A 23,692-nucleotide genomic window follows, 5' to 3' on the forward strand; every position below is an offset into this window, starting at 1 on the left:
TTCCCTCGGGTTCTGTCACTGGTCACCAGTGAAAAGAGATTGGTACCTACCCTTCTGCTTCCCCTCACATGGATACTGAAGACCACAATGAGATGTCTCCTCAGTCTCCTCTTCCCCAGGCTGAACAGACCAAGTGACCTCAGCTACTTCTTGTATGGCTTCCCCTCAAGGCCCTTCACCATTTTCACTGCCTTCCTTTGGACACTCTCCAACAGCTTTGTATCTTTCTTATATGGTGGCACCCAAAACTGTACACAGGACTCAAGGTTAGGCCACACTAGTGCAGAGTAGAGCAGGACAATCACCTCCCTCGACTGGCCAGTGATGCTGTGCCTGATGCACCCCAGACAGGGAGTAGATAACAGCCAGGAAAACAGGTTAATGAAAGCTTTGGTTTTGGCATGTAAAAGTACAGTAATTTTCACTGTGTTATTATACACGATAAAGGACAATCAGGCATTTGAATGTACAGGCAAACATTTGAAAGAAAAAGAACAACACATTAAAGAGTCAGAGTAAGTTCCATTTTATTTGTTTTACAAAGTCAAAAACATACAGATTTTTTAGTCCAATGCTTCCACATCAGATCCAGAGCAAACCAAATCATGTGCTCTTACAGAACTAATACCACTGACTTTACCATCCCTGTTCCAAAAAGTTAAGAAAACTATGGGATAGGATCTGCATCTCAGATTTGATCAGCACCATTGCATCGGTATTCAGGTTTTTTCAATGTACAGAAATGTTAGCCCCAAATCACGTCTCAGTGCAATACATTATACTTCAAAATCAGAGCTTGAAATTATTCTTTGAAGGACAGAAAACAACCTCCCCTCTTCAACCATAGGAAGTCACCACAGAAAACAGTGGTAGCTGCTTGCAGTTTCATTTGCCTTGCAAGTTTTATACATTTTATTTTTATAAAAAGGAATGTTAGAGATCAAAATCTTTAAATAAAGACTAGGTAAATGCAGAAGACAGCAGTGCAGACTTCTCTCACGTACTCTGATCCCTGTGTCCTGGAGTCAGGTAACTTGAGCCTCACTGGAGTACTCCATTTTAGAATAGAACCATGAAACAAATCAGTTAATTTTAACATGACTAAACTAAAAATGTTCTACATTTTGAAAAGTTTACTGGTTCTCACTTTTAAAGCTGCCTAAATATTCAGGATTCACATTTCAAAGGGCCTCACCAAAAAGACAGACTGATACATACTTCAAAAAGAATTTAACCACCGTTGCAAGGAGAGTAACTCACTTCAAGCTCTGTATTTAAAGTACCCATAATCTTTTACATAGCAACCAGCACATAACGTGTAACTTGTGACATTTATCTACATTGTGTTATCACCACCTATTACAAAGAGCAGGCACTGAACTTTTAAAAATGTTATTACAAATTGTGAAGATTACATATTACTGAAAAGGTAGAATCCATATTCAAGACCCAAGAATTTAGCTTCTTTTTGCAATGTTACTTTATGTATATATTTATAGATGAGCTATTACACTTATTTTGGTTTTTGGCCCATTTCCCTCAAGTTCATAACCAAAAAATCACACTGGACTATGTAAGCAGGGGAGCATTCATGAGCTGGCTGACAGTGCAGAATACCAAAACCTGAGCTGAGAAAGAGGTCAATACTCTGGAAATAGTGCTAGGTTACCTTTTTATATAAATATGCTCCCTTCCCTCTCCTGCCCACCTGTGAGTACTACTCTTTTTCTGCCCTTCACCCATGAGCACAATACATAGATGTGATGGACATGATATAACCAAGATGTTCCTCAACAGCACGATGTCTGATCAAGTCCATGAAAGTATTTCTTAAAGCACAGTGCAATTTTAGTTCAAAGCGCTTCCCCCCTCATAATATCTATAAACAAATAAAGCCTATTTTTAAATCAATATTGAAAATCAACAGTCTTGTTTCACCTGTATCCTGAAAACAAGACTGTTTTGCATGTTAGAAAGTACACCTACTATTGAAGATGTTTAAAACATTAGGTCTACTTGATGCCGCAGGTATAGAACCCGCAGGAGTCCCAGGCTTCCAAGATCAAGTTGTCTCCAACTCACTTCTGCTTCATTTTTTTCAAATAACGAGCCCGTATTTGTTTGTTTGTTTTCATGAGTAAGTTAATGGCAGTAGATGTAGGTAGAAGAGAGAAGACCCATGCCTAAAAAAAAAAAAAAAGAATAAAACAAAAAGGAGGGCATGAGGTCTCAGCATTTTATAGGCTGTACTAAAGACTCTTTTTCCATAATAAACACAAAGGACATTTCAGACCCTTACATTTTCCAAGGTGACTTACCATGAGTGCATGAGGTAGGCACCCATTGGTACGGGACTGCAGGCCTACCGTGCTCAAGGCAGCTCTGACATATGTTTCAGGACTGGGCTTATCAAAGGTCGGCGTGCGGATTTTTGACATTTTTGTTGCCACATAATATGGTAGAACACTCTGCAAATAGGAAAAATCATGGTAAGTAGAGCATGCTTTCAGATTAACTTACAGATCCATCAAGGAACTAAAGTAATTGGAAATCAGATAACCTGATTCTAGCTTAAGCCAGCCTTATTTTCAGTTCTAAGATCACAATGGGATTACAATGTAAGATCAAAAACTTTTTTAATCAGATAACCTGCGGGTCATATTTGGACATAGTTCAGTGATCTGTTGACAGTCAGCATCCCCAGTTGAAGCCCTAGAAAAACCGCTCCTGCAAGCACATGGTTGAAAAGCTGTTTGTACAATTTACCTTGCAAGTACAAAACTTCATTCCAAGTGCTTAACAGAAAATGCTCTAGTGTTGCTTCTCTGTAGTAAACTCCCAGCATTTGCTTGGGAAGGAGGCACAGAATCCAAGACAGGGATTTTATAATAACCACTCAGCAGTTTGATACAGAGACAAACGGGAAGGTAGGAGGAGTAAGAAGAAAAGAGAACACCAAGAGACTTGAAACATTGTGTAGCTCCACAGCAGGGCTCAGAGGATGGAGGAGATTATCAGTACCAGAGTGGAAGACCTCAAGGACGTAAGGAATGATGAAGAAACAGAGCACAGTTAATGGGCTTTTATAGCAATGTTTGGAACCAACAGAAAAAGTGATGCTGGGTCTCATAACTGCCCATAATGAAAAAGCAAGAGGAAGCAGCATGGGTATATTGTTGATGGAGGGATGTTGATAGCACAAAGGCATGTCTGTGGTAGGGCAAGATAGACCTGGGGGATCCAAAACCACATTCCACCTATCCCCAGCTCGTGCTACTTGAAGGAAAGGAAAATGCATATACACTTGTACAATAGGAAGCAATGCTCTTTCCTCATAGTCATGCCTTTGGCAATGCTTTCAACCTGTCCTCAATATAGGCCTCTAAAAATGTAATCAAAAAAAGCCCTTATCTATAGCCACTTAGATATTAAACATACCATATCTCACAGGCTTAGAAAGGTTGGAACTTTACCAACACTTTGACAAGGACCTCCTAAGACACTGTTGGTGGCTCTACTTGTGATTCAATCCATAAGGTCACTATTGCTCATCTAGTGAGCACTACCATTCATGTACCTTTACAGCAGATACCTGAGAAGTATGCGTCCACTTCTCCAAATGAGAATGCTATCCCAAGAATCAGTATATTTTGGCAAGCTGTAGTTTGTAAACCTGCTTCCCCATGTTAGTCTCTTGAAGAACAACAATCACACATGCTTGACCTCAGAAACGTTTACTATCATGCTCTCAGCAGCATAGCACATGGGAGAAAGGACTCCTTCAGTTCTCATTGAGTGCTTATCCATGCCATAGCCATGCACATTTCAACAGGAATTTTACCACCACAAGCAGGAAACATTGGTATGTCTGCTCATTTCTTCACCTTAGAATATCAAAACCATGCCCTTCTCTCTATAAATGGGACTTTAAAAAATATACTGCGTGAGTCCACTTTCAAATGGAAAAGAAAAACATGGAGACCTAAATTTCAGAAGTGTAAGCAGTTACCATTGTCTTTCAAGTCACCAAAAGCTACAAATGCTTAGATAAGAAAACTACTCATTCTGTCACCATAACAGCACAGATACCTCATTTCAGCTCCAGAATGTGAACCTCATCTATTTTTCAGATTACACTCCTAAACTGAATCTCTAAGTTTGGTGTTTTTAAAAAAATTAAAATGCTAGGCTTCTTATTCACCACCAAATTATATTTGCAACATTCCCACACTTAGTGGCACAACAGTTATGATTTATTCTCTGTCTTCCTCTTCTCAAAACAGACTTCAGAAGTGAACTGCATTACCCAGTTAAGCCACTGGATAGCATGAAGGGGCAAACAACTGTGCATGAGGATACTTGAAAAAGCAAGCATATAGTAGCACTACCAGATTCATCCACAGATTTCAAGGCACATAGAAGCACAGGATTACAGTCCAATGTTTTCCTTCTCCCAAGTGCACTCCAGAAAACAGAAAGAGGGGTATTTTATTTTAGATACATTAGATTTACACTCTTCCTATCAAGAGACCTGTTGAACCTATTTAGTTTTTCCCCCTTCTTCCTTCTCACAAGAAACTCAGACACTCATGCACCATATCTAAAACTGGCATAACAGAATAAAACAAAAATTCACTGCCTAAAGCGTTTCAGCATTTTGCATTCAGAGAAATATAACCCACACTACCTGGCCAAATAACTGTCTTTATTCAGGGAAAGCCTAGCCTGCACTGCAGTATGATGAGTCTTGCTCACTTGAAACACTTGCTACTGCTTACAGCTCTGATGCATATTAAAACTGACTTAGAATTAGGTTCTTGAATATCATATGGATGTAAGAAGTCAGATCTCAAGTCCTGAACAGTCACATGACAGTAAGTCCCCAAAGTAAGAATAGCTTGTTTACACAATTTCATCACCTATTTTACCTTATTTTTAAGATATTAAAAAGATCTGAACTCTCAGATGTTGCCAAAGAAGTTTCCTACTAATTCCTATGTGGGGAAAAGGACAGTGGGGGACACAAAGGGGAAATGAAAGAATTGCATTAACCAAAGCTGACCTGTATGGAAAGCTAAAAGGCAAAGCTAAAAAACTTCGCAGGAAGACAATGCCATTAGACATTAGTTTGGTAACAGCACACTTTTGTGAATACCTGGAAAGAGAGCTGGGCCTGTTCAGTGAGGTAAAATGGAAGCTGGTGGTGGCCTTTTACCTGCCTAAAGTTATTTCAATGGTACTTATGAAGATAAGAACCAAACTCTTCTTGGTAGTACCAGATAGAATAACGAGCCAATTTTGGCTGCAGGCTAGCAGACTGGATGCTAAGGAGAAAGCCTTTTTGCTAGGAGAGCAGTACTACACTCAAACAGGCTGTCCAGAGAGTTCACAGCATCCCTGTCCTTGAAGGTTTCCAAGATTTGGCTGGATAAAGCCATGACTAGTCCATGATCTAGTGTCAGCAGCAATCCCCCTGCTAATTGCTGGGCAATTCAACTTCTGGGAGAGCAGGAGTTAAGTTAGAAAACTTTTTAGAGATCCTTTTAAATGAATATTTTAATGATTTTTGTGATTCGATATTTTATGTAGTGGACACAATAAAAGAAAATAGGCAGGGAAAGTATCTACTGTTAGGCTTTTGCTATGCATAGTAACAAAGTACATAGAGAAAATGCCAGTAACTAACTGAAGTTACAAAAGGGACTAAATGAAATGTACAAAGAACCAAGCAATATTTTCAGACATAGTAAAAGAACAAAAGTTTCAGAAAGTCTGCAGAAACCTTTCAGTGAGAGATCTTTCCCAAAAAGTCTTGGGAAAAGTCGTTGTCAACTTATTCCTTATTCCTTTTCTTTTGCCTCTTTTCTCCATGTAAAAATACAGAATTTTAAACCATGCTAATACTGTGCTGCTTCTGTAAAATTAAGTATACCTGTCAGCCAGAAGAGTATATTTTTAATATAAAGATGGTTACATTGGAACAAAAGCACTATATTACTATCAAAACTAAGCTTCCTCAGGAGGCAGTCCTCTTAACAAGACTGATACACTTTATGTTGAAAGTAAGAAATTGGTAAAATCGCTCCAGCACGTTTTTACACTTTTCACACAGTGGTACTTTGCAAGTATTGGCATGGCAAAAGTTAACTGGTTTAAATGATGATCTCAGCTGGAAGGGCAAGTTTGGAATTAAAAGTGCTCAGCTTCTGAAGGTCACAGATTAACTTAAAAAAAAAAAAAAAACTAAGAGGGATGCAGTCTTCCTAAGGGATTGAAGGAGATACATCAGCTAGTCTTCACAGGAAGGTACTTTTAATATTCATTAGTGGTTTATAGTGACTTAGGCTGAAACAAGAGAACAAGGACATGGACTGCAATAAAATTAGCATAACAAATTGAAGCCGTGACAGCTATTGATCATCAGAACCAGATAACTCAATGGCAATTCACTGTCTACATTTAGGGGATAAAGAAGGGTACTGTCAGGAATTCAGCACCCTTAGCCAACACTGGAGTCACAAAAAGACAGCTTAGCACAACCTGTGAAGCTTTTGTACAGGAAAACACAAATGTAGATACAGAATGCTACATTTAATTCTTAATTTGTTTATAATCTTAAAAATGTAAGACACTGAAAACCCTTTTCCTGGCTTATCTATACTGAAAAGATAGAAAATCTTTTCTAGACCATATACATTCATACTGTGTTTAATGCCTTTAGCTAAGCATGAGTTACTGGGTTATTTACCTTTTCAGTTTCAATAGGTATTCTCTAGTCTTAAACAGTATCTGCTCCTCCTTTTTCTTGTCTCAAACTGATAGAGTACTATTTAGACAAAATTTGGGGAGGAGGAGACAAACACATACAGAAACAAGACATCTCAAAGATGTGACACTTCTTTCTCCTGCAAGCATCTGTCCCTAAGTACTCTCACACTGAGGTAGCTTTGAGCAGCCTTACCTAAGAAAACACCAGAAAACAAAGACAGAGGTTAGATACTGTACCACAAAACGCCCCCAAAAATTCACACCATCTCTATTGCCAGTGAAGCTATGTGTTGAAGGAGCTTGTGCCTCACGGTTTGTACGTAGACTTCAGCAGGAAAGAAGTCCTCCCAGAAGACTTCATATTATTGATGTAGGAAAGAGAAATACTCTTTCAGTTCCTTCAGTCTCATTTTGAGATTGTGATCACAGATTGAGAGAAGGCCACATGGCAGGTAGATGAAACGGATCAGAAGAACAGCTGCCTGATAATGAAGCTAAATCTGTAAGTAATACAATTCGAAACACACTGGAGAGACAGAAATAATATAGGAGGGTAAAAGTGAAGAGAAAGCTGTAAGGAACTTGCCACGTGGCAAACACTGATGAATTGCTGGACAGCTTGAGGCTGAAGCCCTGTGAAAAGAGAAAGTAAGGAGGAGACAAAAAACACTACAAGTTACTCCAGCTTAATCCACTTCAAGAACTGAGAGCATACAAAACCACCCTGTACCTGTTCAGAATGCTACTGTCTTACGCATCTTTCATTGCTGCACATTGGTTTAGCTAAAGGTACATCCCAGAGTGCTAGGGCACAGAATCAGGCACTCAGAGGAGAAGTCATGCTTTCAGAGCTGTACTACAAGTTATAATGTTACCACTGTAGAACTAAAGTCAAGCAGTTAGAATGCTTTCAGGGTCCACTTTGCTACCTTTCCTCCCCACTGCCAACAGATCCCAAAATAAAGAGTATTCCTTAAGATGTTTAGTATAATGTGAAATCTAGGTTTACAAGAGGTTTCCATTAAAGGGTCAGTGACTGCATGGGAATAGCTCATCCAGCAATTGTCTTTTTTCTTAATGCAATCCACCCTCGGGAACTGGGACACTTCCTAGTAATAAGTTCTTGTTTTGCTAAGTATGCTTTAAGGAAAAAAAAAATCTAGCACATCAAAAAGGTAGCATAGCCTTAAGCTGGTAACAACTTCCCTATAGTATTAGCCAGTAACAAAAGTTGTGCTCTCAAGAGTTCAGATGGTTTTGAGAACCACCACACAGAATAGAGGAATGACAGACATGGACATAGGCTAATCCTTTTCATAAGACCCCTAAATGAATTTTAAAAATATATACCGTGTCTTCACAGTACAGGTAAGATCTCATACCACTTTAATCAAACTAACTCTTGTTCTGGAGAGAACAGGTTTAATCAGCAATGAAAAGTTCAGTGGTTGTGGCCAAAGCTGGAAATTTCAACGTTGGAAGCAAAAACTAAGAGTATGTGAGAAGTGATATTAAAACAAAATCCTATAGAGCTGTGAGAAACTGATTTGGTTTGCTTTTATGCCCCATAAAAAATAAATAAAACCATGGAAGATAAATAAATAAGGGGGGCATGAAACAAAACTCATTAGTAATATGAAAAATTAGATCAGTTCACTACACACAAAGGATATTTGATGCTTTTGTTCATTCTTCAACCATGCTTACACTTGTAGTTGATTCACTGACACTGCAGGGACTCTACTATCTGAGTCTTTTGAGCTGTTACCAACGGAATGTCTGTACAAACGCACTCCACAAGTGTATTCCAGTAGATGAAATTGCATAAAGATCTATTCTACAGAGTTGCAAAGTTTTATGGAACACATTGTACATAAAGGTTCAAATAGCACTGTGAGCTAAAAACCCAAACAAAATCCACACAAAAACAAACCATTTTTTTTGTTGCTCCAAGACCCACTGTTTCCAAGTATGAAAGCTGCTAATGGGATCAAAAGAAATGCTTATCCTTAATCTGTGTCACACAGTCAGGAATAAGAGAATATGCTGATTCCTTTTTGTTACCAAGACACCAATGTTGCTCTGGTAACCACACTTACATGAAACAAACTACTCACCTGCACAATAATGCCCTTGCTCTTGTATTCTGCATGGAGGCCTTGGGAGAAGTAATCCACAAAAACCTAGAGAGAAAAGAACGGAAACATGCAGCATGCTACAAGTTAAAATGAAAACTCTAGTTTGCCGGTTTTTTTGAAGCACATTTGAATTACTCTTCAGAGTTCCTGTTTTCAAACTGAAAAAACTCAGGTTCTCAATGAAACTTTGCATATAAGAGCAATGCCATTTGAATAGAAACCCTATGTTTATGAAGTATTTTTACAGAAGAGAGGCTCAATCTAAGCAAATTTAGAAGAAAAAATAACTAGATTTGTTATATAAAGCCTAGGTAAAAAAAAGGAAAACAAGACTTTTATGTTCACATTGTTCACTACGTATGTCACCTCCTTATATTTTTTCAAGAGTAATTTAAGTGGGTTTCTCTTGTGCATGGTTTTTAGAACATAGTGTTTAAACACTTGGTCTTCTGCCTTTATGCTTTTAAGAATGCCATCCTATGGTGTTACTTCTTCCTAGTCCTCAAGTCCACCTTCACAGATTCTCTTCCAAAGAAGAAGAGAAGTTTTAGAAATTACAAGACTTCTGTAAGTTTTAGAAATTATGAGACTCAAAGTTCAATGAAAAGTCAGAGGGCTTAAAAGGTGGGTGTTAGTACCTGCCTTAAAGATGCCCTCAAAGCTCATTCAGCCGCCTCCATAACCATACCAGGAATTATTATGCTAAGAATCCAAGGCTACTCAGAAGTTCAAACCAATGTAGACTCCCACTTCCCGAGTTCTTCTAAACCACCTTTCCACTTTTCCCTCCTGTAGTCCAGTGAGACAAAATATCAGGTTCTGCTATGGTTTCTTGTTTTAATGAAATGATACAACCAACTAGGATGAAATGAGTACCTCCAACTGAACGAACAAAGCTATCTTATGCATGCTTGAAGCTAAAATAAATACTAAATAAATTAGTTCAAGTATTTAAGAAGCAGTTTCTTCAGACCAGTTTCAAAACAAACAGCAAAGCTCTAGTACTGCACCTGGTTTACAGTCTTCCTTTGGTCACCATGTCACCGGTGGTTTAACAAAAGTCCTAACTGAAACCAGCACTTGAAGTTGGCAGCGCCAAGTGTTTCTCCTATCAAGGTCATCCCTCTGCACTCAGCCTACACAAGAAGCAACAGAAACACTCCCATGCCACTGGGCTATTTCTATGGACACTCTTCTGAGCATACTCAAGATCTGAAAGAAAACTAGGTTTTGCTGTGTAGCAAATAGGTCCTTTTATTCTTCATCTTCAAGTTGCACGTACATACTAGAAGGAAGTTCCTTAAGCCAAAAAAGCTTATCTGCTGTCCAATTGTTCTTTTCTTCTCCCTTTCCCATAAGTTTGTAATGAAATTCAGCACTCAACATGAACAAGTCTGAAAGTCTAGTCTAGAGCAACTATTCAAGTGAGCTGGGTATCCTCTCACAACAATAAGGCATGTGCATAGATATACAAATAGTTCAGTGCAGTCCCTGAACACAGTTGCCAGGTCAATGTGTGATAACTGCACAGAGTATACCGATAATCTACTAAAAAGAACTATATTATGTTAATAAAAGTGCTTTGATCATTCAAATTTCTAACTATTCCTCCAATATCAGACCGAAGTCTGATATTACATACTGCTCCAAATATACAGTATAAAAAGACTTTAATCTCTACTGGTTGCAAAGAGCTTGCCATAAAGAGAATGTTCATTTCATACGAGAAGAAAAAGCAACTTCCAGTATACAAATAAGCTTTGGAGTTTTTCTTCTTGAAGCATTTTCTTCAAGGTTTTCTATTTCTGATGCTCAAGTCTCCCAAAAACTGTGAACTTAAAGAATGCTCTCTAAGTAAACATTCCCTGAATAAGCAGATAAGCATTTCATTTGAGAAAATTTCTTCTCTTTGGATATCCATATATCCAATATCAAACCCAAACACTAAAGATATGACAGGGAAGGAGGAGAAGGTATAATCATATTTCGCTTCTCATTAGCATTAACACAGGTAGATAGGTAAACCTGTCAGAAAACAGCACTATGATTCCTTTAAAAGTGTCTCATTTCATTGTAAACTAGGGAATTCTCCACAGGAAGGTTAAAGAGTTGGACTGCATCTGTTCCTGCTATTTAGTCAAAGTCATTGACTTAGACCTGAAGGATACTATGCTTTAAACCCCCTCTATATAGATGAGGGGAAAAAAAAAAACTAGAAATTGCAGATACAGTCTTTCTATAGCTACATTAGGGGAGTCACTTTCATGCTTACTAATCTTGCTGTGGTAGAAGATGAGCAGAGCTGAGAATAGGCAGATTACTTGACCTGTAACTTAGCTTCTAGGTGGAGGGGAAGAAATATTTGAGATTCCCACTGAAAAAAAGACTAACCAAGGCAGCGTAAGGGATATTATCACTAAAATCAGATGCTCAATTCATTCCATAAAGCTGAAGGCATCGCCACAACAAAAGTGACCACTTGTATTAAAACGAAGAACTGTCCTCTCAGGAAACAGCTATTTCAAGAAGAAATTCTATCAGCTAAAAACACCTCAGACTTCTAAACTTAAATATCCTCTCCTTTAGTATGAATAAAATAGTGTGCATCAACTCCTTTCCGGGAGAATGAAGATGTTACTGAGAGTCTAGAGAACACGTAGGTCTGTTCTGATGTGAATGACACTACTGAAGGTTTCTTCATCCTGTCAAGGTTCTGCTTAGACTCTGAAATCCTGGGAGTATTTCAGGTAATTACCAGGGATGGCTGAAAAAGCTGTAGTGCCATATTGCTTTAACAACAGTGTAAATGTCTCTTGCATTCAGTTTTACCACATATGCTTCAGTTCCATACTGTGTACCCATATTGTCTTTACGGCATTCACTGGAGATATTTTAGGGGGATGTTTTAGAATTCCCTGTAATTATCTTTGGGGACAAAAATAAGACCAGCTGCAAAAAACTGAAACTGTCCCAATGACACAAAGAGAAACCAGAGCAGAAAAATTTAAGATGAAATGTAGATCATAGAATCATCACAGAATTTAGGAGAAAAAAAGTCTCAAAATCAAAATAATAATAACGTGTGTTAAACTTAGTCAGTGTTCTTTCTCAGCCTCCCACTAAGTTTGCTTGGTACAGTAGCATCCTTTTCCATGTAAAAATGCAATGCATGAGGAAATATATTGGCATTTCCATGCCAATAAACCCTTGCACTCAGTTTTCTCTCAACCTTCCACTGTTGGAAAAAGTCAAGATAGAAACTCTGCACTTTTAGTTCATGAAAGCACCACTAGATGGACACCAAAACATTTATTCCTCTAAGTGTTGGCCTATGTTTGACACTTGATTTCAGTGTGGAAAAGAACACTTACCTTGGTTGCAGAGTAAAGAGTCAGTAGTGGAGTTGGATACAACCCAGCAGCTGATGCAATATTCAGGATTATCCCTTTTGATCTGAAAGGAAGCAAAGATATATTATCATGAAATAAAGGAAACATATTTGATGTTTCAGATAATTACAGTAAGCCTAAAACAAACCTTTTAGGATGCAATTCAGATTAGGATCTGTTTAAAAACCCCCAACCAAATCCTAAATTGAAATTTACTTCATGCACAGTTATAAGTATCCAAGCAGCTGGCAAAAATCAGGTACAACTTCAAGGTCAATAGAGCAAGAGAATCAAAGCTATATTTATATACACACAGACACACACTGGGCTAAATTATGCAAAACCATTGAGTCAAGCTGGCACAAGTTCAAGAGGAACTTCTAAATCTTGGGATAAGGTACAAAAATGGCATGACAGGTTTGTTGTATAATTTACACTTTGATAATTCCTTTCATCTTCTAAATGTTACCTCATGATGGATCTTCAAGATAAGAAGCATCTTAATCTACTGCTCTAATACAGAAGTTTTAATAATTATGGAAGATATTCAGTGGACACAGAAAGTAAGAGTTGTTTTACAGTTGTATTACAGTAACATTGAAGGTTTTAAACAATAATATTTTGTTAAAGATACAAGAAATTAGCTACCATCTGCTCTGCAAAGCAGTTCTAAAGCATATGCAGGTAGGACAGAAAGACTCCTGCATTACCCAACACAGACTGATTTGGACCACGTCTATTTCTAAGGCTAGTTTTACCTAAAAACCAGACATATTTAGTTCTAGGCAGAAAAAAGAATTTTTAAAAGCTTCATGCAAATTAGGGCAATTACTCTGTTAGAAGGTGCTATGAGACAGTCCAACATAGTGAAAGACACATCTCTGCTTTTTCCTACCCTGTTGTAAATTCAAGCCAGTTTACCTGAACATACTAAGTATGCTGTGTTTAGTGCAGTGAGAACATTCATGCAGGTAGGCATCACACTGCTCAGCTCCTACAGATTTACATGTGAGTTTCTCATCATATCTGTTCATCTAAGTATACCCTATGCCACTGCTGCCACAATGATTTAAGTAACCATCCTAAAACCAAACAGTAATTTAAATGACCATTAAAAATTAAAGCAATATAAACACTTTGGAAATCACGACAATAGATTCAAACCAACATGGTTTCTGCCATGATATAAGTGTGAATTACATCTGTGATTGATTTGCCTCTAGGAATGAAATGCCAAATGTGACAGAAAAGAATAATTTCCATTATTCAGGATTTCAGACACCTTTGCCGAAGTTCATTGTATTTTTCAGTTCCCTGTAAGCCTTGGTTGGTGAAATAAAGTAGTAATGTGGATCAAAATACATAGCATAGAAAACATAAGACCACAAATTAATCATGAATTTTCAAGACAGCCAAAGGTTAACAGTGGATGCTGGAAGTTTTTCATATCAAGACAGGTGGTGATTGTGGTATTTATTCATGAGCTCAAATGGAGATTAGCAGTCAAATAAGTATTTATGCAGTTTTTAAGAGATTACCAGATTGGAGAATACTATAAGGAACTTTTTAAAGAGCTTAGGCTGCTATGTGAACAGACTACAGAACGGCAGATAAAAAATCAGTATTAACAGTGCATCAATAACCAAGAATGCATACTAAAGAAAATAATGCGAATTAATCACAAATCTTGCAGGTCTCCAAATCAACTATCCCCTCCATGAAAAACTTGAACAAGGAGGGAGTTTTTTTGTGCAGCAGTCACCAAAACTAGCCAAAGAACAGAATTCTGGGAATGGTAGGGATAGATCCTTCACCACCACCGAAATCTTTATCACAGTCTACAGAACATTTTTATTCCTCCAAATACAGTACAAATATTAAGAAGCTGATGATTTAAGGAAGGGGAAGAGAAGGAAAAAAAAGCCACCCTGATACATTGATTTACTTATTTAAGAGACTATTAAGAGCACCCATGATAAGAGTATACAAACTAATGAATGAAAAAGATCAAGATCTTGATTTATCCTCTCAGCATACAAAAAAAAGATGACACTTATTTAAATGAAAGACTGAAATTTAGATCTGATAAAAGAAAGTGCTCTCCCATATTCAGACTATGGGACTACTTGCCATAAAACTTAATTGAGGACAAAAGCTTAATAGGTTTCAAAGAAGGATACGCATTGATATGGATAAAGACGAGCCTCATGCTTATAAAACTAACTGAAGTTTTAGAAGAGAGGCTGGCATTCAGAATATAAGTACAAGTCTTGCAGTGTCTGGCTAGACTGCAACTTTTGGCAGGAGTCATGACCATCACCCAGATGGAGTGAATTAATGGTTTGACCCAGTGAAGAAAATCACCTTGGAAAGACAAAAAATTAATAGCAGCCCGTTGCAGAAGCTCCATGTATTGGTCTCTCTGAAGCAGCCAATGCCACTGGGGGTTTTGTGGTTTGTATTTTTACTTTTTAAAGAGAAGACTCCTCACCTTAAATGCCCATAACTTAAAACCTCCAGATAAAATGAAACTGAGAAGCACGTGTGTAGGAGGAATACTTCCAGTACTCCAATTACAATTTTGCTTCTTACAGGAATTGCAGACTAAATGTTTTTAGGTCAGGATTTGAAGAATTACTTGAGAATCAATGCGGCAAAAAATAAATTTTGGCTCCATCTAATTCGACTGTGCAGTTAATGAAAAAAAAAAAAGTTGGTTAAGATGAACAGAGCCAGGCCCACACCCTCACACCTCCTATCATTCTACCTTAAGTGGTCCAGCACCGGGGAGGCTATATTTAGCCATCTCCCTGTTGCTGTGGCAACCAGCGCCTGCTCCAGCTGCATGCCAAGTGGAAAGAGCAAGCTTCTTCTGTAATGTAATTATGCACTTGCTACTTCCCTGGCAATAAATACCATAGTTTGGTATTTGTCTAAAAACAGTGAACTGATTTTCGGTGGTGGTGGCTTTTTTGCTCCCAAAGATATCAAGCCTCAATTTTCAGTTCTATGAATCTCCCACGTTAGACAGTAGCCTGAAAATTTACAGAGGAACTGCTCATTTAAGTGTAATAGAAAGCTGCAGATTATAAATTGTCACTTTAAGTGTTCAGAGCACAGGAGAAAAGCCACAGCAGAGAATCTAAATGCCATTACCAGAAGCGGCATTCACCTAATGCTGCTTTGGTTATTATAAATAAAAAGACACACCAAGATGTAGCTTTATGTTCTCTTATAAGACCTGGATGCAAAGCATGCAAAGCCTGCTCTATGTTTGCACTTCACTTGTAATATACTGCCATAAAACTAATATTCAAGTACACAAAAGTACACACTAGAGATAGCTGCAAGATGCTAAAACATGCTTTGTCACATCTATCTACTCAACATGCTATCCTCCTTGAACAAGTGAGGAATAACAATGAGATTCTTAGTCTAGTTTTATTCTTAGAGCTTGGAGCTCTAGCAAGCCCATGGTCCCATGTGAGAAATGTCACCATCATGGCTAGGCTTCGCGAACGAAGATTTGGGAGAAATGTATGGTTGACCTAAAGAGCAGCTGAGTACAGCTACAATTCATTCATGCCCTTGGATTTGTTGGACATCCATGTCCTCTTATGGTTACAGACTGTTAGTTGTATTAATGGCCTGTGAGCTATGATTGTGCAAGAGCTGGCAGCTGCAGACATTGCTTCTGTGCACTGCAAACCCAACCAACTTCACAAAAATCAAACAGAAAATGGAAGCTTTTTCAAATATTTTTCCCTGGGACAGAAACCAAGGCCTTCATCCAAATGGAGCAGTAGTTTAAAGGAACAAGTTCAAAATGGGTACTTTATTTTTTTAACCACTATGAACCTTTTTTTTTTCAGGATTTTTGAACATTTATCCTTGGGATCCCTGAGGTAGTCATGCAGTTAGGAGAAGTGAGAGTAAAAATGATATGGTGTGCTCAAGGGCAGTCAGAAACAGAAGTTAGCAGGATACTGGTTTGCTGCCTTTCATTCAAATCATCTTACCTGGGTTGATATGTAACAGAAAAACATATACAAGTAGAGTATACATCATTCTCTCCTGAGAAGCTGAAGAGATCAACTCTGCCAAATGGATAGCTACAACGTTTCTTTAACCAAAGAAGAAACTGAGTCAAGAAACTGTCAGATCTCTTAAGTTCCAGAATCTAATAAGGAAACAACACTAAATCCCTTCAAAACAAGAATGGTTTGGTCATGTGGGCACCTTCAGAGAGCAGTGGTTTCACAAATGGCAAGTCCCTTTATCTATCATTAATAGTACAAGGACAAGGAGTAACTTCTGACTTACAAACCCTGAGTAGCTATCACCACTGTTCTATAATCTTCATCCTTTATTCCAGCTTCATTGGGAAATACTATACTCCTGGCCCTAGAGCTCAAGTCTTGGGTCTTCATTTCTAATTCAGGTCTCTTTAGATGAAATAAACTTATTCAAATCTCTTGTTTGTTTAACTAAAAATCTAAGCTTGCCATCACCCTGACATGCTAGACACTGACTCCCATACTGACCCCTAGCTCTTACAGTTTGTACTCAGGAAGAAGCTTTGTTTTAAATATGAAACATATGCTATGCATCTCTGCATCACTTGAATAACTGAATCTTGGTCTTCAGTGAAGATTCCCAGGCAGTGGGATAATACAAAATATACCAGTTTTTTTCTTCATCTTTGCCAGAGGTTGGCCCTATATATATGCTCCTCCTGCCATATTGGTTTGAATGGTTCTACAGAGTTTCCTCCAGTATTGCGATTATAGCTCAAACCTGATCCAGGGCAACCCCAGGAAGCCAGGGCCAAGCACTGCAACAGAGATGGCCAACAGCCAGGACAGTCAACATCAGTTAGAAAATAGCCTGGAGGGACTAAATGGAAACTGTGAACCTTTTCATTTCACCTGGGAGCTAGCTAGGAAGTCAGTACATGTCTTCCGTGGAGACAATGGTGTATTATTTTAAAGAGCTGGTCTCCAATTCTACTCTTCCAAATGATCACAGACTTTCCTCAATAAACCTCCTACTGTATAATGAGAACATATTCTTTGCATCCATTTTACTTACAATGACTTAGGGAGAAATAGCCTTAAGAAGGTTATTCCCAGGAACTGTAACCACCCCCTCAGAATAGCAGGTTGTTGAGTTAGTGCTGATGAGTCAGACGGGCTTTTTAATTCTGTTCTAAAAGGAATCACCACAACAGTGGAGAAGGGAGAGGAAAAATAAAAAGGGAATCGAGTGGAAAAGGCTTCCACCGTCTGATGATTCATGCACCATCAGCGTGACTCACCCAGCAATACTCTGCCATTAAAACATGGAGACTAGGCTGATTAGTCACAGTAATGAATTTTTCAAGAAAGGATTCTCCCCTATAAATAATGATGACTTTGTCTGGATAGTGTTAGTGTGACTCACCTTTCCAGCATGCCGGGCAGCACCAATCGTGTCATCTGCAAAAGGAAAACATTCGTGATGGCTGAGAATGCAGACACCAGACAGCCAGAGACCGAGGGAAGCCTCCCTTCCTCCCAGAAGCAGCTGCCACCCCCTCCACCCCAACCTCGGCTCGGGGAAGTAGAGACCATACTTTGCGTAGGCAGTTTATTTTTATTCTACCTGGATAACTTCACTCTGTCAAGTAGTATGTGCACTGAATCTGGTGAAACCATCCAGCTAGTAGCATAAGAGTAAATAAAACAAATGTCTTCACCACTCTGCAGCATTCATGGTCTCTAAAGAACATTAAAACCCCAGAGCATTACAGTACATGTACTATCTTTCTCTCCTCACCGTAAGTACCAAGACTGACTAAATTTACCACCTATGCCAAGACTCAAAACAATATCCAATACATTTTAGCTAGGCTTACTGAACTGCTGAGTTTAGGATAAAAATATATTATGGAGCAGCAAGAGCACTGGACAGAACTAGTGAATATAAGTTTCCTACATTACATGACCCACAGAAAATACTTAAGACCCCAAAACATTTTTGCTGACTACACAGATGATTTTACACTGAAAAACCTACACCCCCATAAGGAAAGTAGCCTTGCAAACCTCCTCACTGCTCTGGAAGCTTCTGCCTCCATTATGACTCCAAGCAATCTATCTACAAGCTGGTTGAAGGATTCCCTAGAACAGTAATTCTAAAACAAGCTTCCTAGTTGCAGACAGAGCATCTCTGACAAGGGAAACAAACGAGCATCAATCCAAACTTGGACAAAATTTTAACTAGTGTAAAATAGTTAATCTGCCTGCTACTAATTACTACCATCCTCAAATACATTTTAAATCCAAAACTTCTGCCTTTAAGAAATAATGTCAAAGTTCACCTTCTGCCAAATACCACCCTGCCCCCGACCAGCTCTTTTAATGTCACCTCATTGACACCAAAGACAGATCAGACAAAAAATATAAATTGCTACCACTTATGATATCCAAAAGGTGTTCCAACAAAGTTTTTGAGAATGCAGTGAGGAGGGGGCAATAAAATACTAAAATCAGCAGACACCAAAACATAATGGTATGCCCCCCGATACTAAATGACCTTGATAAATTACAACATTGAATATTTGAATAATATAGGAGGAAAAACACACACACAAAAGAAATCAGCATATACAGGCACACAAAACACCTGTAAGTACTTATATTACAGAGAAGCAAATCTCACTGCAGCAAGCTATTCATTTTACTATCACCATTGCATTACCACTTACATATGACTCAATCTGGGTTTGAGGTTTTTTGTTTGATTTTATTTTTAAATTATAAAACATACCCTTTTAGGAATAAAGGAGAAAAAAAACACAAAAGAAAACAACCTCAGTTGATTGCAGTTGACACACAAAGAAAATGGCAGAGAAGAGCTGTGTTTTGCATTTTATTGGCATTTCTCCTTAGAACAGATTCTGCCATCAGCCACACTGCATGACTGTTTTGATAAGGGATTGTACAGGTAGGAGCTGAACAGACCTTACTTTCATGAAGTCAGCTGCTGACACACTTAGTTGTCAGTACTGCTCCACACATCAAACTACGTATTCAGAGCTGATAAGCACCACCAAGGAAACAGATCCCATGCAATATCAAAAAAATATCTAGCATTAACTTTAAGCATACATGAGCTTTTTCATACGCTAATGCATCAAAAGAGGTGTAGAATCAACTATTTATTTTAATGTTAAAGGGTAAAGAATGATTTGGGCTGATTTTAAGACTAGTTCAAGACTGGAAGATCTTTTATCTGATGCAAGTTTTATGATCTCTTCCACAGGTCCCTTGGTAAAAAGCGGCATACTGGTTTTTTGCCTCTCAGGGCAGTGTAATGCTGCATATCATCACCACAGATTGGCACATGGACTTGGTCTGAAATTGCCTTCCCTCAGGCAACCCATAAACGGTGTAAAAAAACAGTATATGATCTCCCATTGTAATGCAGAGGGGACCCCCACAGTTTGAAACTTCTGTTGTAAATCCACACAAATGCATTCATGATCTAAATCCAAACTGCAACCCACCAAGGAGCTCTAACAGTTTTTCACAGACGTGCTGGTTACTATTGATATCCAAATGAGAGCATAGAAGAACATGCTACAATAATTGGGGGGACTTACACAAAATAAAAAACTATGAAGTCTCTCACCACCAGCTGGGTTAAATGATTCGTTTCTACACTTAAGCCAGACAGGCAATCAATTTTTTTCCCCCTCCACAGAAAAATACGGATGGCAAAACTGGATTTCATACTCAACACCACTTCCATTTGTTTCATTAAAATTAATATTATGGGGGAACTTCAAAAATCTGTGAAATAGGGCAAAAACTTTTTGCTGTCAGTATTTTTACATCTTGTGATGTGTGAAGAGATATGTATATGAATATGCAGTATCTTTATATACAGAAAAATACCTTTTTTTTTAAAGAGTAAGATAACAGAAGGTAGATCTCTGAGTCAGTCTCACCTGACCCAGCCAAGTCCACACTCAGAAAGCACTATTGGAAAAACACTGGCAGGGTATTCTGCAGCAATATTCCAGCCTGGCAATTTTATACGTTGTACACACACGTGAAATATTTCCAGTTTTAATAAAAATAAAACAATAAATAGCAGAAATGTAGTTTTACCACTAATAACGGTGTCCGTATGTGCTTGTATTGCATGACCCTTATCCTAAACAGCCAAAGTGGTTAACACCATTGTCTTCAACAGCAATAATCTCAGACGTGCCATTATGAAATAGGCAGTTAAAAACCAAACACCTAGAACTGAATAAATATCTCCCAGATAAAGAATCCAAATTCTAGGTAGGTCTGGTTTAGAGACACCAGTTCTGTAATGGCATGTATTTCATAAATCGCAAAGCATTCCAAGTCTGAGTCTATAGGAATTAGCATGTAGGATGTCAGAGAACTCTATGGTAGTGTTTGTTTCTCTGAAAAAAATAATAAAGAAGGAAGTGTCAAGAAACCTAAGGGAGAGGTTGGGAACTACTCTAAGAAGAGTGCCATCAGTTGGCAGTCACTGAACACTCTTAGGCTTCCTTCACATAACCATTTTTCTGAAGGAATACTACTTTCCACAGACATGTGAGTGCTACAGTTCAAAATGTGAATGTTCCCAAGACTCTGAAGACTCAGGTAATTCTAGACAAGTAGTTATACACAAGGCGATGTGAAAACTGCCAGAATATCCAAAACAAACTGGTTTTTTCTTTCTGAAAATTTGCATTAGATCAGAGTGAGCATGTGTGTGTGTGCATATGTGCATCTGAGAAATTTGTTCAGGACAGTCTCCTCAACATCAGAAATTGTTAATCTCTGAGATTTAATACAGTCTGGTAAAAATGTTTAGCACACAACTATGAAGCAGTAGTTGTTGCAGTTTGTTTATTTTTCAATTATTTAATATATACATACAGAGTTTGGGGTATAGTTCCTTTGGTTTGGAGGGCTGCATTATTTTTAAGTCAACTTCTTTCACACCTAGCCATCCAGACCTCAAGTTCCAGGATGCTCAAAGCAAACGGCTAATTTAAGGTAGAGATTGATTACAGACCATTTCAATAATCTTTTACAGGCAGCTAATATTTCTGATGTCCTTTTATCTGCAACTGCATTTATTACATTCCTGGCAAGCATCAGTTGTATTATCCACTCTTCCTCACCAAACCTGTCTTCTATCTCCTAATTCTGGAAGAAGTAACACCATGTTTATTCCAATGAAGGAAAGATTCCTACTTGCAAATACAAAAATGCACAGACTTATGGCTGGATTTATGTTCTAAAGCAGGTGCTGTACTTAAAAGCTGCTATTAGAGGACTAACAAATAGTTAGAAATTATAACCATGTGTTTCCAGAGTTTCTTCTTCCAAAGAAAATCTCCCATTCTTAGTGATCTCTGTAGTCTTTTCTCACTCCAATCTAAGCAATAGCTCAGAAGCAGAGCTTAGGGAAAGAGTAATAATGTGTAAAATTTTGAATATCTTTCAAGTGATATTCACTCAGACTACTAAAATACAGTAGGAAAAGCTGAGGTAAATATTTAAAGTCATCCTTCCTATCTTATGGGCCGCACAACTGTTATACAAAGCCAGAAATCTAATACCACAGTTGCATATTTAGAGACAAATCATTCTATGTTATGACTGCAAGTCATTCTTTCCACTTCAAAAGGGTATAATGATCTGTAATTAGGGTTGTGCAAATACAACAAAGCATGAAGCTACAGAACTTGGACAAGTTTTCTGCTTTGTTATGCAGCTAAGAAGCTTCCCTCATTCACAAATCTGGGGTGAAATTATAACAACTCAAAGCAACATAGCTTTTTAAAGACCAGCAATTCCCTGTAGTGCACCCACTCACGTACAAAAACATCACTGCTACCGTAAGATAATTTAGAGTGCCAGGGTAGAGGTACAAGTTCATAAATGCGCACAAGTTCATAAATTCACTACCTGTTTAACCAAGAGTTAACTGGCACCATGCCTATGCTACGCTTGCCTGCAGACCTTACACTGAAAGAGCTAAGGAACTGTACTCATGCACTGGTAGTTAAATTGATTATGAGACCTATTCTCAGCATCTACTAAGTTTTTTTTTTAAGTGTCTCTCTTGAAAAAATATCTTCTTAATGCAGCTCATACCCCAAGCCAAACAAGAATGGTTTATATTCGTAAAAACTAGCAAGTAAACCTGATGTTAACTCAACAGAAATTCACACAGTAACCCATGTGGACTTGTCAGGGGCACAGGACATATAAGGGAACTATGAATGTAACATGCTGCAAGCCGTGCTCATTATCAGACTTTCTCTTGAGCAACAGTTTTAGAGGAGAAAGTTTTCCCTATTTAGGTCCTCTAACTTTCAGATTCCAGTTTAAAAGGGAAAGCCCTAAAAATACCCATCCTTTGCCCCTTGCCCTTTACACAGGAAAAAGATTACTCAAATAATAAGGCTCAATCTTCTCTTTCCAGAGGTGAAACATGTATTTGTGTCAGCCCCAAATCTACAGAAAGCTAGAGGACTCTAGGATTTCCTGAATTTCCCCAAGTTACTTGTACTTTGAGGAAAAATCCCTAGTGATTCTCTGACTATTGCTGAAAAATATTTATCACAGCTACATTTCCCTTGATCTGGTTTTCTGTGTATCACACTCTCAGGTTAAAAGTCATCAAGGTGGGAAAACAAAGCATTGAATTTCTCCCTCTGGACCATCTGAATGATATTCATGACCACCTTCACAGAACACTTACTCCTTTCCCAAGTATTGGCAACTGTCCCTCTCTGTTATAAACTTGCATTATGTACTTGGCTAAATCATCCTCCCCAACTCTGATTATGACTTTGAGTATAAATGTAAAGAAACCTCTTGACTAGACTGGAATGCACACACAGAGCGATTTTTTCTCACAAGTCAGTGTTGCCACCACTTTCAGAATTTTGTTCCACTTACTGTGACCCTCTCCAGTACACATGAATACAAAAATTCATGTAGTGTTCTAGCAAGGGCAAGCAACTACCATCTGATTTCTGGTAATGTTCCTTTACAGATGTGATATTGGGCTTCACTGTCCCATCTGAACACTCACTGGAGAGAGAGAGAGAGAGAGAGAGAGAAAGAGAGAGAGAGAAAGAGAGAGAGAGAAAGAGAGAGAGAGAAAGAGAGAGAGAGAAAGAGAGAGAGAGAAAAAGAGAGAGAGAGAAAAAGAGAGAGAGAGAAAAAGAGAGAGAGAGAAAAAGAGAGAGAAAAAGAGAGAGAGAGAAAAAGAGAGAGAGAGAAAGAGAGAGAGAGAGAGAGAGAGAGAGAGAGAGAGAAAGAGAGAGAGAGAAAAAGAGAGAGAGAAAAAGAGAGAGAGAAAAAGAGA

The 23,692-nt window shown here is 38.2% G+C and overlaps 1 protein-coding gene across 1 annotated transcript in view; it reads right to left on the minus strand.

Moving 5' to 3' along the window:
- Positions 1–502: 502 nt before the first annotated feature.
- The window catches only part of HSD17B12 (hydroxysteroid 17-beta dehydrogenase 12), an 83,084-nt gene continuing 59,894 nt past the window's right edge, over positions 503–23,692 (minus strand). The window contains 5 exon segments of the mRNA XM_027641793.1: positions 503–2,183; positions 2,319–2,468; positions 8,886–8,951; positions 12,278–12,359; positions 17,738–17,772. Coding sequence (XP_027497594.1) covers positions 2,079–2,183; positions 2,319–2,468; positions 8,886–8,951; positions 12,278–12,359; positions 17,738–17,772 — 438 coding nt within the window. The 3' untranslated portion in view covers positions 503–2,078.

The sequence above is a fragment of the Corapipo altera genome, unplaced genomic scaffold (assembly GCF_003945725.1).
Source record: "Corapipo altera isolate COAL_440 unplaced genomic scaffold, ASM394572v1 23b, whole genome shotgun sequence".
Classification (NCBI taxonomy): Eukaryota; Metazoa; Chordata; class Aves; order Passeriformes; family Pipridae; genus Corapipo; species Corapipo altera.